The sequence below is a fragment of the Vigna unguiculata genome, chromosome 9 (genome assembly GCF_004118075.2).
Source record: "Vigna unguiculata cultivar IT97K-499-35 chromosome 9, ASM411807v1, whole genome shotgun sequence".
NCBI classification, from domain to species: Eukaryota; Viridiplantae; Streptophyta; class Magnoliopsida; order Fabales; family Fabaceae; genus Vigna; species Vigna unguiculata.
The window spans coordinates 36,417,527-36,435,629 of NC_040287.1; the positions used below are offsets into that span (position 1 = coordinate 36,417,527).

An 18,103-nucleotide genomic window follows, 5' to 3' on the forward strand; every position below is an offset into this window, starting at 1 on the left:
GGGATAAGAATTGTTGAAGCGCGTTATATTTCCCTCACCCTCTCGAACGCTTGTATTTATTTATTCTTTTGAATCAAGTTAGTAAATGTTTGTTCATGAAATAGTTACCTACTTCAAATCTTACTCTAAATTTTTTTTACGGTAACAGCATGAAATTATGAAATTATTACAGAAGGTACTTGGCTGCTTTCTAGATTTGTGATGGTTATTTGGCTAAAAATTAATTAATTACTTCTCTGAATTTTTATATTTTATTCAATTTGGATTTTCAGAAGTTTCTAAACATTTGATCGGTTATATTAGTTATTTGGTCTCTGTATTTATGTGTTTTATTTAATTTACTTCTTATATTATCAAAAGTTTTAATTGAGTTCCTAAATTTGTTAAGTTATCGATTTATTTTGGTCACTTGATAGAGTCATTAAAGGTATGCATGTAACTGATATTAATCTAAAAATTTATAGAGATTTGATTGGTGGTTTTAATAATACAAGGATGAAATTAGATGAATTATATAATATAAAGAAATCAATTAAGTAATTTTGTCTATTTTTTTCTTAAACGATAATCGTAATCCTTGTATATGTTTCCCACGAATTAAATTTAGAAAATCCTTTTTTAATGATCTGAAAGCAAAGTCGTAAAAAAGTGGTACGTATTTAATAATATTGAATACGATTGTTTTGATTAAATGGCTCAATTATTTATTTTCTTGAATTTAAACAACTTGTTCAATTGAATGGCTCCACAATTCATTGTCTTTCTGTGGAATTGTTTAATGTCTGTTTATTTGCGTCAAATTAATGTGAACTTAAAGATGGTGGTATTTGATTGGAGTTTCTAACAGTGAAAAAGCTAAATTAAAAGAAATTGTATAAATACAACACCAAAATGAATAAATCGACTATTCTGGAATGATTACGGAAGCTGTTCCAGAATACTTGTAGCTAATTTGTCGAATATAACTTCTGTCGAATATAATTTGGAATGTCCTCGAAAAACATGGAAGTAACATAAACAGAGAGCGAATGAAGTTACCCTCCGTATCCTCGCGTTTCTAATATTTTTCACGATAAGTACCATTTTTTATTTTTATTTAATAAACAAATACATAAAAGTCTTAGAATAAAAGTATGTTATAAAGAAGTAAAAAATATTATATAAAAACTAATAAAAGATATAATTAATATTACTTCATTAAATAGCAAAATTGTTAGTATGAGTTTTTTCTTTAGTTATTGTAGTCCTTCCAAATTATTTTTTCAAGCTCGCTCATTGGTTGGAGCATTGGAGGTTTTTTCTAACAAATATTTGGTAAAAATCGTTCAATTTTAAGTTACATATTGTAATAAATAAATATCCAACCATATTTGAAATAACAAATATCCTTTTCGTTTGCTAACTGTTGCTTTCATTCCTTTTCTTTTTATTTGTCTCAATTCCAAAAACTTAATTGTTCCCTTTTATTCATCGTTTTAGAATTTAAAAATTTATTATTATTTATTATACCCTTACGAGTCTTCTAAGTTTTAAATAACTTAGATATGTCGAACTTTTTCATGGTTAGTTAGTCAGAGATTATCGGTAATTAATCATAGATTGTTATACATAGCGTAGTTCACTTTAATACTTAATTTAAACGTAAACCCTAAATTAATTAATTAGCCATTGGTCAATATAACGTCTGCACAAAGTTAAAACTTTGAAACTAATTTTTACACCGTTTGACATCTATATAGTTGTCTAATAATAATTGAGCATTAAAATTAGAAGTTCGAAGTTGAGATTAGATTGCTCCTAGTTTTAGAAATTACAGAAAATATATACATTAATGTTAAACTGTGTTAAAATTCATCATCTCTAACGTTAAAGGCAGGCATTATCTACAGCCATCATTGCGATGAAAAAAATGTGAGCGTTAAAAGGTGTTACCAAATAAAACCTTATTTACAATTTTTATCACTAAAATGGGATTTACAAGTTGAAAATACATAGGATTAGTGGCAGGAGCAAGAAGTCAATCTCCCTCTGCATCTCCTTCATGTGCTATCAAATTGCTTCTTTCTGCGTCGTTAGTGGTGCCTTGATGCAACTGGGGAGAAGCAAAGAGATTCCTCTGAATGTCATCGGAGGGATGTGAATTCACAAAATTAGTGGTATTGCCGCTAGCCACTGTTGCCGCGTGGGGAGAATCAAAGTCAATGCCTCCACCAGAATTTGGTCCCAGTTTACCGCTACCTATATAAGTTATAACCAGCAAGCAATGTTAGACATAATAACCCTTCCTTTCAAAATAAAACCTAGTTACTATTCGGAATGGCATATAACCTGAAAGATTAGGAGCAGGAGATGTGTTTGATAACGCAGGTGATGTTCCACTTCCTCTTTTCATCCTTGACTGCAATGCAAAACTTGCCGTAAGTAATAAGGATTAACGATCACTCACTGTCAATCTCAATTTTAAGTAGGTAACAAATTGTACAAATGTTGCAATTGTCATGTAGAGAAGCAAAAATCTTAACTTTGTAGTTCGCAATTCAATTGTCATGTGAAGATTTGAATGTCAAGCACCCTTCACAAAGATGCTATGAGGGGGTTTGATTTTGCTAAAAGTTATGTGCAGCTAAGTAAAGAACTTCAGTAGGTGTTTACTATACATACCTTCGAAATTTCTTCACAATGCTTTACAACAATTGAGATACTAGCACATCGTCCATGCGATAAAACATAGGCCCACAAGAGAAGCTTCCTTGGTATGCTCAGATCAAGTGCATCAATCCCAGCTGTACTTGGGTTGAATGATATATGTGTTATTAATTGTGATGGAATCAAATAAAAGTTGAGTCCGGAGGTAAGCACTACTGAAGAACTCTCCCGATAAAAATTATAGCATGCTCTGAGCAAAGTGTTTGCAGTTTCCAAATTCTCATCAGAAGCTTTGTTGATGATGATATTTTTAATTTTTCCTAAAATGGAGCTCCATCTTGTTTCAATCTTTTCCAAATGAGCTGGATCTTGAAAAGCTGTACTCCATAATTCATTTGGCTGCAAATCAATGCAGAGCAACTGGCTATTATCCATCCCACTGTCCGTCAAACTATGGGCCTGAATCCCATTTGAGAATCCACATGATAATGGAGTTATTTGTGACAAATTATATATAAGAGATCGGCACCAAGCGACAGAAGCATGCCTGCCAATTTCTGCAGAATTACTGTCTGAGAACTTTGGATTCTTAGAACGCTTCCGAATCTTCTCATTTATTGCTTCAAGAGTTTCCAGTTTTCCATTTTTCTCCAATAATACAATATAGTCATGAAGATATCTGCAAAGAATTGAGAATCTAAATTAGTTAATACAATTGAAAAACAGCAAATATATTGTACTTCAGTCGGAAGAAGCTCAGTGAACAAAATGTGTTCAAAAAGTCATCTATTAGTTTAAATCTTATTACCCGTATATGATACTCTCTGACATATCCGAGCCTTCAATTTCAGTCAAGCTGCATATCTCTGGCCACAGGCTCCCTTGTTCCATGAATAATGCAAACATTCTCTCTAACACATTGTCATAACTGGTCACTGAACCAGAGGCAGCAGTCTGAGAATGGCAGATAGTTGAAATCAGAGCCTTTAGATATCTTCCGATAGCCACTGGTATAAGATCTTCAATGCATAATGAAAACTGCACATGCGGTAGAAATGAAAAACAAACAAAAAATGTTACAATACAATCAAACCAGAGAACCAGATAGGAAAAAAAGGCAAAAGAAATGAAGCATGTCATAGTTGACGGGGGACTAATAACATATAATATTAAAAAATTCTAGACAAAATAGAAATGTTTACTAGGCGAGGAAAGTGGTGATGCACAGAACACACATAAATAAAACACAAAGAGTTAAGCATCCAAGGCTGCTTAAGAAACAAATTTGAAGGTTCTAGGAGAATCTGAAGCAAAAAAATGAATAATTCGTGAAATTCATTCTAGTATTGTTGACGAATACCTACTAGCTATAATTGGCAACAGGAACCTCAATGTTTTTATAGACGTAAAACTGATCCACCTAAGTTTGGAAATGTTAATATAAAAGACATGAAAATTGAAAAGAGAAAGAAGAAAGGAGGACTAGGAATCCACCCGAGTCAAAGTACAAAACAGAAAACAAGGAAAATAAATCAAAGTCCTGGATTAGAATTTTCCACCCTTGATAATTCAGATGCTAGATTCTTCAAATTCAGGACCAGCTTTTGCTCAGGTCGTGAAGGGGTTTCCTTCACTTGTGCTCATATAAACTCTAAATCCATCTCTTTAGCAGTAAATTTTTATCACCTAATTTAACTAAACCAATCTTAGTAATACTATGTTAAAGACAACAAGCCAAATCATCAAATAATTTGCATTAATCAAGTGCAAGAAACGGTTATAATAAAAGTTCCTCCATGAGAACAAATAAAGCATAAATTGTAGCAGTTATTATTTACTGACGTGCTTAAGCAGTAAATCAGGACTATAGAATTTACCCGTTTATCTGCCCGAAGAGCAGCATACGAACGTTCAAGAATACATCTATCTCCAGTTTCCTCCAATAGTTTGAGATAAAACAGCAAATACTTCCTAATGCAAGTAATAAATTTTCGAGAACTTTCTGGTAAGTTAACCTCAAGGGCTTTTTTGTTCCCAGCAGAACCTGGTGTCTTACGCCTGATATTAAATACAAAATAGGTTAGTCCTAGGTTGGCCTCAAGGACACTAATTAACATTACCAAAGTATTACCCAAGCATCCTTCTAAATGGCCAAATCAATTGTTAGTGACGAAATGACATTTAATTTATCAAATTAACAAAAACTTAAAAATGAAAGGATAAGAACAATCATACCTTCCTTTTTTCACCATGCTATCAATTTCCCACATATTTATTGTAAATGATGAGCGTGAAGATCTGAAGCAGAAAGATAGATGATCCTTTGCCCTCTCTATATCACCACTCTCACCTCTTTTGTATAGCCCTTGTGCCAGCATGTATCTGGCCTTATGAAAATGTTTGAGATCCCCCTCCACACACATTTCAAGAGCAGAAAGGCAATCATTGTAAAGCATAGACCATACAGTATCCAATTGGAGCAACTCTTCATGGTTTGTTTCCATACCACTAAGAATACTTGTGACAGATTCTTTTACAGATTGATTAAAGGAGTTTGCTGATAGGACCTGCTTAAGAACAAACAATAGAAAAAATATATATAGATCAAGTGCCCAAATTACCCAGTCAATTAAAAAATTGAAGGTTAACATTTGAATTAAATTAACTGGAACTGTAAAGGACAGAAAAAGAAGATATGCATATGACAGTTAAATGCAATCAGAATAAATGAACAATGTCAAAGACAATAATAAACCAAAATAGAGTTCATTGATCAGAAAAGGGAGGGAAAAACCTTCAAAATCTCAAAATTCTGCTTTCCATGCTTAAATAATAATTTCAAGCGTGAGGCATGCATCCTATAGACAGGATCAACAGCTGATGTGTTCAAAGCAATAGCTTTATTGTAATATGATATCGCAATTTCATTTGAATATCCAAGTTTTTCGCTGAGTTTACCCAAGTAAAAGGCATGCAACCAATCTTGTCTGCACAAAGAATCAAGTAGTTCATAAACATCACATTAACGCTAGAGAAGTGCAGAAAATAACTATATACAAGGAAAAAGGATATACTTAAGTGTGAAGGCTTTCTTAAAATGTTTCATTGAATTCTCACAAAATGTCATCCACGCTGCATCCTTTAAGGGCAAAACAGATCTCTGATCATAAAATGGGACTACATTTTGAAGACTGTCATAGTATACCAACGCCAATAACTCATGTATCTCACACTGGAAATACAACAAAAGCAATAAAAAAGTTAAATATATAAAAAACCAATAGTACTACCAACGCAATAATGATATCACAAAGATTCTAGTGTGTATGAATTCGAGTAAATGTTTTAAGCATATATAGTTATAAATCCATAAACTAAAACTTGAATATCAAAGCATCATATAGCTTTTTACTGCACATTTTAATTAGTCTTACAAAAATATTGTCAGATATTTACCGCAACCAAGTAGCTAGCCTAAACAGAGAATGTCAGTCTCAATGCAGATAACATTTGCAGGTATAAACACAGCCTTTCAAGTTAAATTCCCACTCTGATGGAATTCAACTAAGTTAAACAACCAGATAATGTAAATAAAGGGAAATTTTAAAAGGAGTAAATATATATAGAGAGGTAAACCTGTTGAGCAGATGTCTTGGCCAAAGCTAAACTCATTAGTAAGCAACGTCTACTCCTCCTTCTGCTTGTTTCCACTCTCTCGGATAAAGTAGCATTCTTCCTCCAGCCTACTACATTAACATGCTTGCTACCATCATTTAGCAACAAATCTACTTCCTGGCTCAGTGCAACAAAGGAACATTTATAAAACTATATAGGGCAGCGTACTAAGAGATTAAGACAATAATGTTTATTAGTAAATTCACAGTAATCGGGGTTTTCATAAGCCAAATAACATTTCTAAGTCACCTCATCATAAATATTTCCAAGTCTCTGCCAGCTTTCAAAGCGCAGAGGATTGTAAATGAGATCATATTTGAAGAGCTTAGCATTTTGTTGAACAAATTCTTCGCCTTCCTTGGTCAGAACAAATCCCGGCCACTTATCTGTTGCACTCATTTCCTCAGAGAGAGCCAAGAAATAATACAAGTTACAGTAGACCTCCAAATATGGCTCAGACCTGAAAGTCAAATGCACTTCGAGATAACCTTAAGATGCTTAAAACAAGGAATACCACGGATATATTGTAGCCATTAAATTTAAATCAGAATGTTATAAAATAAATTAAGAAAGAAGCACGTACACTACTGTACAATGTATACCTTCTCAATAATGTGGCATTATACTGAACAATGCCACCCACATCAGGAAACATTCTCTCGGTAATAGAATCAAGAAATCCATCAGATCCAGCCTCCTCTGAGAGCTTTTCCTCACATAGATTAGGATCATCTAGGAACCTATCTATAGGGTTTCCTTCCAAGAGGTCCTCAGGTGGCTGCAGAAAGTGCTTCCTGATAGCTCTTAAAACTCTACGAAGTTTGACCAGTCCCGTCCTCTATCACAATTTTTTAGAAAAATAAAATCACAAATGAAACTTTATGTACAATATTCCATGGACATGTTGTACTTCAAGATATGGATTGAGAAAACTCACAGAGGATGACTTTGCATATGGAAGAACATACTTGAAAACGTCAGCACATTGTTCTTTAGTTTGATAATCTCCTCGGCTTGTGTTTTTGTGCATCACTAGATCATCCTCATACGATGAATCAGATCTTAGATGTAATCCATATAAACAGAAAAAGCACTGATCTAAGGCACAGTCAATTTTAGACTCGAGTTCCTCCCGTTCATCTTCAGAAAGTTCATTTCCACATTCAATCAATTGATTGCTTGAATTTTCAACCATAATTAACTTACTGTCAGTGCCAGCACCTCCACGATTTTCACACTCTACTTCCTTGCTGTCTTTATCATGAATTCTGCATGAGAAAATATCTTTGGATATTACTCCTCCAGAAACATCCTTTTTAACTGAATTAATTTCATCAATTTTGGTCCAATCCATCTGGACGCCTAATGTGTCTGATTTTGATTCTTCCAGAGACACATTGACAAGACTGTTTTTGGACACTTCTTCACATTGCAGTGATTCTTTATGGCTAAAGCTGGATTTAAGCTTCATATCTAAGGCCAAAAGATGCTTTATTGCAAATCTAAGAAATGTTCCTTCTTCACCTTTTCCACCTTCACCCAAACAGCAAAGCCCATATTCAGCAAGCAGGTCATGTGTTGCAACAATTAAATCAACCTGAGTTAAGAATGCAGAAAAGAATAGTAGAAGTTTTCAATTAAAAAAATCAATCACTAAAACAACCAAATCACTTAAAAGTACAACTATTCCAAGAATAAGATAGCTAACTTGAGTTTTGATGGGTGTGGTTGGGCTAAGATGCTGGAGTTTGCAGAAAACAACAACTGCATCAACAAAACATCTGCTTTCAGCTTGATCTGAAAGATCTTCAGCTGAGGCTTTATTGAAGACCAGTATGCTGGCAACATAGCTCATGATTAACAACAGCAGAGATTGCATTTTACAAATGCTACTTTTTGGAACAGAAAGGCCATCCTGCAAGTATAAGAACACATCTTTCACAACAGTAACATTCTATATTGAAATATCGAGGAAACTAAAGATGCTATAAATAAACAAGTTACACAGACCAGCGTAAGCAATCACAAATTATATCCACTTTTAACCGTAAAAAATATTGAGGAAAGTACCAACAAGGAAAACAACGAGCTATATTTCAAAACAGAGATAGAAAATAATGACGTAGCAAGAAAGAATATCAAAGAATGCTGCAGAGGCAACAAGGCCTCTAAAGGAAAATTCCGTTGAAACAACCATGAGTGAACAAGAGAGAAGCCACAATGGCAACCCAAATCAAAGCATATCAAGTGGCAATCTGTTTTTTAAAAAATTGAGCTTTCCACTCAACCCAATATACATAATTGGATAGAAAAATTGCACACCAAGCCTTAGTCTTTGAATAGCTTTAAAACGAATCATAGAATTGTTTCAGAGTGAAATGCCACTCAAGATTGACCCAGCATGCCAAACGATTTATTCTTAAGGAAAAGAGCCACACAACAATGAATAAATGATTGATCCCTTGTCCCCAAACTTAAGACGTAGATCACACATATATCGAACAAAAAGAGCCCATATGGGGCCTACTAATCAAGAAAAGGGCATTAATATTACTGATACAGAGAGTACTTCACTACTTCTGTACAGAAAAAGCACATTGAAGAACAGAGTTCAAAAAATTAGTTTCTGTATCAACTAAACCAGGTCAAAAATAAAAAATGTCAGTTTGAAAATAACAACAAAGAATCCAATTCCTATCAGCCCCATACACATTCAGTGAAAAATAATATCATAATTTGTATAACTGATAATCATGAAGGGTAAGCTATGCATGAAAAGGCCATCCCACTTCAAAAAGATTCCAGTAAAATGTATATAGATCAAAGATATCAATATCTTTTAGTGTAATCAATGAAACAGTAAGGAGGAAGACAAGATAACACGAGCATGAAGTTCCAATTAAATACAATTATTTTGGTTACTTTCTTTTTTCTGGCTTGGCAGAAAAATAAGAGTTTCAGTGGTTACTTAAAATACTACACTCAAAAACATAGGAAAGTAAATCAGGAAAAAAAAAAGCCAAAACAACGCATCAAATAGACAGAGCCGATCAAGTTCCTGTATTTCTATGAGAAATCTGAGCCAAGAACACAAGCAAACAGAACAAGTAATGAGGATGTGACTTTTCCAATTATAATACAACAGAAAATTAGTTTATCAAGTTGATGCCACAATGACGTTTATTCAAGAAGGAGTAATTAATACTATTCTGGATGCTCATTACTAGGCTAATAATAGATAACTATTAGGTAAGTCCAAAATATCTGATGTGTTTTTCAGGAAGGAGAATGGCATATAGTTCCTCAACTTCTTGGATGAACAGGAAAGTATGTTTTTATTAATATGCGCTATAACATAACAGAATCCAAAACTACTGAAATGGTATTTGCTTACAGAATCTCCACGTTGATCAATAATTTTCTTCACTTGTGAGATACAGTCAGAGAGTGCCTTCACTTCATCCACAACCCATTGACTACAGTGCTTACTAGGACTTTCCTTTGAATCAATATCAAAATTAGGAGAGGCATTTAAATGAGGTGCTTGATCGGAGGATTTAAATGATTTAATACATGTACTTAAACCCATCTTTGTCATAAGTATTTTCAGCTTCCTATAATGACAATTGAAATACATCTCTACATCCATTGGCTTTGTCTTTTGGCATGCTTCCATTAGAACATCTACAGCCATGAGCTCAGTGGAAGTTATCTTTTCATCCTTTTTATCTGCCATGGATAAAGGGAATGAATCAGGGTAGACATCCCGCATAGAGAATAAAAGTGGAGAAAGCAAGGATACGCACTCCAAATACTTTTCATGCTCCATCATCTTAATGACAGAATTCTCCATCAAGAAATTGACCTTCAATATATTAATTTCATCAAGAACTCTATCAAAGTTTAGTTCTTTTACAGCCTTGCAATGTGGACGGGAGACTGAACAGAAGGAATCTTCCACATTTTCTCTCTTGCCCAAAAGTGACAAAGCAATACAGAACTCTTCACAAGCTTTTGCCATGTTGCCATCAACAATAGACAATCTCCCACTTAGCCAGAAAAATCGAGCCCAGAGGGAACTCTTTTTCATCAAAAATGAGCTGTCTAAATTTAAATTGCTTGTCGTTGAGGTATCTATTGTTTTTACACTGGTCTCCTGGATACTATCAATCAAATAACAACCTCCATTCAAGGTATTAGTCAAGTGAAAAGGATAATCTAAAGCTACAGATTCTATGATCTTACAAAGATGGTAAGATGTCTCAGAAATAAATTCTGACTGATTAGAACCAATGGGAGAGCATGATCCAAAGTCATAATACAACTCAGCAAGGAAAATATTACATTCAGCAGTTCTCTCCTTTCCCCAATGCCTAGTCAACTTTTCCAACTCCAGAAATTTGACAAAAGCATCCTGGTATGTGAGACCTTGTCTTGCAACCTCTTCTAAAAGCAAGTGCCCCATATGATAAGCACCATAATTGTTTGAGGTTTCTCTTACAAATGCAGAAACATTATAATATTCAGAATTTCCTAAACAAGGTAGAGTTGTGGTCTCTCTATTAATTGTATATTGACCCTCCAATCCACCTGCAATAAATGGCTCTAGATATTGAATGACAACCTTACTAGGGTCCTTGCCATAAGAAGAATCAGATTCTTCTTTCCCTGGTTTACGACTCCGGAGCCTTTCAAGTCGAGAACTTCTCCTTTCATGTGGCTGTTCTTCTTGAGTGTTTGCTTCTTTCTCTTTAAAAGCACTTGATTGTTCTATGCTACCATCACCAAAGACACTATTATCACCATTGGACCCTTTTATTTCCACAGTGTTCAAAACAGCTTCTGAGCTATGTGGTAAGATTATGCTTAGCTTAATATCAGGAGAAGTTAACACCTTTTCAGGATCCATCTCACTTTGTGGTGATAAGATTTCCAGGAGTGCATCAGCAAGAGCCACCCAGGAAACTTCTGTCAGGTGCAGTTCTTTATTCTGTTTAAGCTTTTTGAATGCAACATCCTCATCCGCATTGTCATTAGAAGTTTTTCTCTTGTCAGGAAATTTGAGTCGTACATGTTTAGGTTCCAATTTGTCTATGCCTCTTGGAGCAAATGGCAAAATTTCTGATTCTTCAATGGTACTTTTGACATGCAAAGCACGAGCATGTGATGGCCAGTGCCTCAAAATCAATTCAGCAACAGAAAGGCAAGCAACCTCATCACCAATTGCAATAAGAACTTCCAAAAGCTTCTCCATGCAATTCCCTGTAGACACAGTAGGAATCACATGACCATAAATACATAAAATATGAGTATGTTTGCATAGCTGGCATAGGATTAATATTGAAACGAAAGTATTTTGAAAACAACTTTCAAAGGGTGAACTTTATTGTTTAAAGTGATTTAGGAAAAACAAAACTAGTCTTGTATGTATGGGTAAGGATGAGCTTTGTTACAGTAGATAACAAACTCAGGTCCCAATGCTCATATGGGAAACAGGTACCGATGTTTGAAAATTACTTTTGAAAACGGAGCTCGACAACAAATTCAAATCTTAAATTACCATTTAAATGCTATGAATGACAACATAATTGTAAAACTACGAGTCGAGGACATCAAAATCAATCCATTCTGAAAGTCCATTCACTCAGCCCGAATCAACAAAATATAATATCTGACAGAATGGCAGTTCACACTGCTCAAGATATAAATTTTACTTTTGTAACTAAAATTGAAAAATACCAAAATTAATTCTCCCGTCCAACGTAATTTGCACAGTGCTGAAGTCATTCCTCACTTTTATTCAAACATGCTCATACGCACGTGAAGAGATTGATAAACAGTTCGTTCAAAGACACCCAATTGTAACACATGAAGGGTAAAAATAACCCAAAGAGGTAAAAGAAAAAATGAATTTCACATCCAAGAAAAACTAAGAAGCACTCCATTAGATAGCCATTAGAAAAAAAAAATGACTTGTTAAGATCTAAAGGTGCTTACAGTTATTAGGGCTACACAACAGGCCTTGCTCAAATGCCCAACGTGAAATACTCAGCGAGCCCATTGAGCATGACAATGTACCAAGCTGGTTCCAAACAACAGAATCTTTAGAATCAATCTCCACAGCTTGAAGATAACAGCGTAAAGCATTCTCATAATATGTGGAGCCTTGCTTAAGAAATACAACAGCAAGGTTTTTCAATGCCAAAAATCTGTAGAAGCATTTGTAAGGACTATGAAACACTTATATAGAGATATAAATATTCAAGCAAATACCAAATTCTCAATACATTGAAGGATCTCTCATATCCAACAGGTCAACAAATCAAAAACATGTTACAAAACCTACTTTATCCCCAACCGAAAGCAATCAACAATGCTAGCTGATATTAACTGGACCCAGTCTAGAATCAGAAGCATTGAAAGCGAAGGGACAACTTATGGAGATAGAAGAATGCATAAATGCAACAAGTACAAGAAAAGCGTACATGGGCTTTACCTACTTGATACCAAATAATAAACTAAGATCAATTTTGTTTAACTAAGATTTCCATTCACCCAGAAGGATAGCTTTGAAACTAACTTCACCAGTAATGTGCTTTACGAAAATTAAAAAATATTGATAGAATTGTCTTGATATGAGAACCAAGCGCCCAAAAACTTAAGGAGAAAGGAATTTATTGCAACATATTCATGTGAAATGTTACCTTAATAGACTAGAAATTGAAAGGGAGAAATTCTTGCACGGGCACAGTATCAATCAAAGGCTCAGCAAAAATATTAAAATAAGTAAATAACTAGAGCAAACAAGCACACATTTTAACACCGACTTCCCAGTTATTTTAATTAAAAGCGGGTTTTAAATTGATCATGCCTTTTGGTACTAAGCTCGTCAATAATTTATCAATTAAAGAGGCGACCATGAGCAAACAGTGATGACAGAACAGTGGATATCTTAATAGATAAAATGTAGTATAGCACGGATCAAAACCTGAGTTGCAATAGATGACCATCACTGGCACTGCTATTCACCTGATAACAAGCAACACATCAAACCAGCAATCTAAAATGAAATTAATGATTGAACAAATTATGCATGACCCATAATCCAAAACCTGAGCATTAGCAATAAGAGGGTCTTTAAGAACAGATTCCAAGAGCTCGCGAGACTTCTCGTACTCTTTTGCTTGTAACTTGAGAAGCCCGTCATGATAAGTTTGAGAAAGATGAAATTCCTGAAAAAAAAAATAAAAGAAATGGAATCAACAACGGTAATGCTGAAGTCGAATTGTATTAAAAAAAAAAATTAGCAGCACATATACGAATAACAAAGCTATTAAGAGTTCCAAGAATCTAATCTTTATAGCGTAAACAAAGCTCTCAGAAGCGCCTAACATTTTCAATTATGCTCAAACCGGAATACGGAGGGAAAGAAACGTACCTGGGCTTCTTTGGTCGGAGCTAGTGGCTCCCACTTACTTTTGGAGTCAGTGTCATTGATAGCTGCAATTGAGAACTGAAAAGGAAAAACCAAAGCCATTTATCATAATGAATAATTCAACGAGTAACGACGATGAGACGAAGATTCGTAGCAAAAAAATTTAGTATCGTACCATATTCGGACTTCAGAACGGTAAGCGTTCACGCGGTTCGTATCGCAACCCCGTAGATTCGGCAATTTAGGGTTCCAATCTCATTCGGAATTTGGCTTCAATAAGTTTCAGTTGTGAAGAGCTTTATTTTGACAAGCACTTAAGCTATAGTCAGCGAGCGCGCTTTTAGTACGCCCTTTAACCATTTAACAGACGACATCGTACTACAGGTTTCTCTGCTATCTTTAACTTTGAACATAGAACTGCTACAAAGCGTCTCTCTTCTCTACCGCACTGTGGTTCAGTTTCCGACGTTGCAATTGCATTTGTTGAAGGAATGTGTGTTTCCGTAATAACCCGCACCGCACCTATGCATCACTTTATTTTTATTTTGTCTTCCAAAAAAACATTCTATCCTTAATATTTTTGAATTGAATTTAAGAATACAGCAAATTTATATATTTTTAATTTTATTTTATTAGAAAAAATCATTGTATTAAGTCTTTAGACTACTTTTTTAAATATTTTATTATCAGATTTTGCTATTATTTATTATTTATTTTTCTTGTAAATTGATCAATAAATTAAATTAAAAAATAAAGAAATTAATTAATGAATTTGAAGAAAGAAAAAAAACTTCCTTTATGATAAAATTGAAATGATAAGATATTTATACGGAAATAAATTAACACGGACAAGAAATTTATTCTCTGGTACAATGGTGCTCGACACTTGGTTAAGCTTAAAATCATTTATAAAATTCAACAAAGTTCGATTCAAAACCAATACTATAAATTGAGAACAGGTTAAATTATTTTAGAGATCTTATCATTTTTTATTCAGTTGATTTCTTATTTTAAAAAATTCTTTGTAATTATGTCACTTTTGTTAATAATACACTAACCTAGTTAACAATTTTAAAACAATTTATAAATTAAAAATTTTTTAACATTTACCTATAAATTATAAATATATTAATATTTAAAATAAAATTTAAATAAAATTCAATACAAAATATATATTTAAATAAATTTAATTTTGTTAAAATGTCAATTATAATAAAAATATCATTATAAAATTTATATAAAAATTAAATTTGATATAGGGATGAAATTGATTCAGTTTTTAAAAAAATTGGATCAAATTGAGACAAAATAATAGAGACTGCAGTGCAACTTTTAATATGCAATAGTGACACATGTACTGCCACTGCCATGTCATATTGTCTCTGCCATGTGACATAATGTCAAATTGACATGTGACAATTTTTTTTTAAATTATAAAATAAAATAAAAAACTACTAACATGTGGCTCATAATTAACACCATTAGTGTACTACTGACGAAAAAGACTTAATTACAACAAATTTTTCAAAATATAAACTTAATTAAGTCAAAAAAAAAATGAGAAGACTACTTGAGATTTTTCTACAAAAATGGATACCTCTAGAATGACTTAACTTTGATAAGGAAAACAAATACATCCTTTTCTTCTCCTTATAATTAACTAAATTAATATTTTTCATTCCACTTAACATTTTCTAAGTTTATATTTAAATTAGATGATATATTTATAAAAGTGGAAGGAAAGGATCGATAAGAGCCACGACTCTAAAAAAAGATTTATTTTGTTTTTTTAATATATTTCAAAGTTATATATTTTATATTACTATTAAATATAGAAAAAAAAATTGTATAGAGTTAATTTTGTGTGTGTCTAAAATACATATATAATTAATATATTTATAACAAAGAAAAATACAAATGTATATGATAATCAAACATAAATATTATAAATAAGAAATATTATTATAAAAAATGTTAATAATATCTATCAACATCAAATAATGTATATGTTTTTCTAATAAATAATATACCCTATGTTTTATAATTAACATAAAATATAATTTATCTAACAATTATATTATTTATATCAAGTCAATTTTCTTTAACTTGAAGACAAAGTTTTATCCTTCTTCATTTTTTTTCCTCTCTCTTACATACCTTTCCTTTCTAATTCTTTCAATCCCAATCTTTTATTATTTTAAACATCAAGTTCCCTCGCATTGAAATTGAGGATTTAAAAACTATTTTGGACCGAACAATTATTTTGAGTAAGTTAATTTTATACCTTTGTTTATTTAAAACAATCTATTTTTCGTTTACATGTGGTTTAGGACTTAGGGTAAAAAAAATGTTTCTTTTCTAAGAAGAATGTTTGCGATGAAAATGAAAAAAAATGTATATATATTTATTAACTAAATTTGAGAAATTTCAGGAATTTAAAATTTGAAGAAAAGGAAAAAACTTTCTAAAGTTCACAAAATTACATAATGAATTTGACATTTTTTTAACAAGTAGTATGATAGTTTATATCGAAAGGAATATTGTAACAAATTTTAGTTTTAAATTAGTTATTGAAGATTCAAGTTATTTAAAGAACGTAAAGGAGTACTTTCAGTAAAGTAATCATTGACATTTAATAATATTTTTTTATGGTTATGTTATGATACAATAATAAATGATAGTCATATTTTATTATCATGTGTATTTGTTCAGAGTATAAGAAATGAATAAAGGAAATAAATATATTTTTTAATTTAAAAAATAATTTATATATAAAAAATATAATAAATCTTTGACATTTAATGATAGTTTTTAATGATTATGTTATAATACAACAATAAATGATAGTCATATTTTATTATTATGTGTGCATATTTGGAGTATAAAAAATGTAGAGAAGTAATAAATATATTTTTTAATTTGAAAAATAATTTATATATAAAAAATATAATTTGAAACTCCTGAATTTGATCGTCACTCGAAGAGTAAGAATGGAATTGAAAAGAAAAAAAAAAGGTTAAAATAAGATTATTTAGATTAAGTAAAAATGTAAAAAAAAATGGAATGTCCGATTTAATTGATGAATGATTAAAATACTTGTAAAATGACCAAATTACTTTTGTGACCAAAATGTAAAATTAATTTTCCAAAATATTTTGGTGTATGTTATTTCCAAAATTATACTTTTAAACATATTTTAATTTTAATTAATTAATTATTTTAATGAAAAATATATGTTAATGAAATATCACATTCATTTATTAATTATTTGAATTACTTATTTTATTATAAAATATTTATTTATTATGTATTACATCTTACTTTAAAAGTAAATAATAAATTTAATTAATTAAATATAATAAAAATATGAATACATGATTATTTTTCTCCAAGTTTGCAAAAAAAATTTCAACTATTCCGGTTTTTTTTTTTGCGTATGGAGTGAGAAAATAAAAAAAATCTAAATTTTTATTATATTTATCTTGTTTTTCATTATTTCCACGAGTAATGTTAAACATATAATTTTTTATAGGAATGTCAAAACGCATCAGACTTGTCGAATTGGATCGCCAACCCGCCAAAAAAAAGACAGGATTGGAATTTTCAACCTGTCAACTCGCTTTGGTCCAATCCGCTTAGCTGTCAAACTGGTGGATCAAAGGTGGGCCAGCCCATTCCTTGACCCTTTGATTATTAATTTTTTTTTAATTTTAAAATTTTAAAATAATTTTAAAAAATCAATTTTCTATATTATACTTTTTACAAATATTAATATGGGATATTATTATAATTTAAATTATTGACATTTATAAATTAAATTTTAATTATTATTTATATTATATTAATTTAAGGTTAAAATACTCCCTTAGTCCATGTTTTTGTTGAAAAATCTCAAATAAGTCCTAAGATTTTTTTTAGTCTCAATTAGGTCCATATTTTTTAAAATGTGTAACAATTAGGCTCATTCCATTAGTATAGAGTTAACGGTGTTAAAGATGTGCCACGTGTCAGCTCCACATTTTTTTGAATTTTTTTAAAAAAATTATTTTTTTTTAAATTTTTTTAATTATTTTTTTTAAATTGTTTGATTTTTTTTAAATTATTCATGTCACGTGTCACGTCAGTATTGTGCCACGTGTCAAGTCAGTAAGGTGACACGTGTCAAATCATTGTCTGAATCTCAATTTGGTCCATATATTTGTTATTTTTATTACATTTCAGTCCATTTTTTTAAAAAATTTTAAATATATTTATTTTAAATTTTTACAAAATTGTTTTAAAATTTTATATTTAAATTTTTTAAGTTGTTAATTTTAAACCAACTCTAACATTTGTATATAAATTATT

The 18,103-nt window shown here is 31.5% G+C and overlaps 1 protein-coding gene across 2 annotated transcripts; it reads right to left on the bottom strand.

Annotated features, from left to right (window-relative positions):
• Positions 1-1,766: 1,766 nt before the first annotated feature.
• LOC114162759 (calcineurin-binding protein 1) lies at positions 1,767-14,255 on the bottom strand. Of its 2 annotated transcripts, none has more exons than XM_028046730.1 (19): positions 13,932-14,255; positions 13,760-13,834; positions 13,434-13,553; positions 13,310-13,350; positions 12,319-12,530; positions 9,716-11,583; positions 8,030-8,236; positions 7,259-7,918; positions 6,924-7,159; positions 6,571-6,781; positions 6,283-6,438; positions 5,721-5,878; positions 5,441-5,633; positions 4,882-5,213; positions 4,524-4,704; positions 3,455-3,684; positions 2,662-3,325; positions 2,329-2,398; positions 1,767-2,238 (listed from the first exon to the last, which is right to left on the bottom strand). In XM_028046730.1, the coding sequence occupies exons 1-19, from the start codon at positions 13,932-13,934 to the stop codon at positions 2,018-2,020; spliced, it is 5,838 nt and encodes a 1,945-aa protein (XP_027902531.1). In that variant the 5' UTR covers positions 13,935-14,255; the 3' UTR covers positions 1,767-2,017. The 2 variants fall into 2 exon arrangements, with proteins under 2 accessions (XP_027902531.1, XP_027902530.1); XM_028046729.1 differs by having other exon boundaries at positions 4,882-5,216.
• Between the last annotated feature and the right edge of the window lie 3,848 nt (positions 14,256-18,103).

What these genes read in the sequence shown, in the direction of transcription:
- LOC114162759 (XM_028046729.1), bottom strand. An exon ending in TTGGAAATATTTATGATGAG is followed by an intron (nt 6,439 to 6,570) that starts GTGACTTAGAAA and finishes GCACTGAGCCAG; the next exon opens with GAAGTAGATTTGTTGCTAAA. An exon ending in TCAGAGAGTATCATATACGG is followed by an intron (nt 3,326 to 3,454) that starts GTAATAAGATTT and finishes AATTCTTTGCAG; the next exon opens with ATATCTTCATGACTATATTG.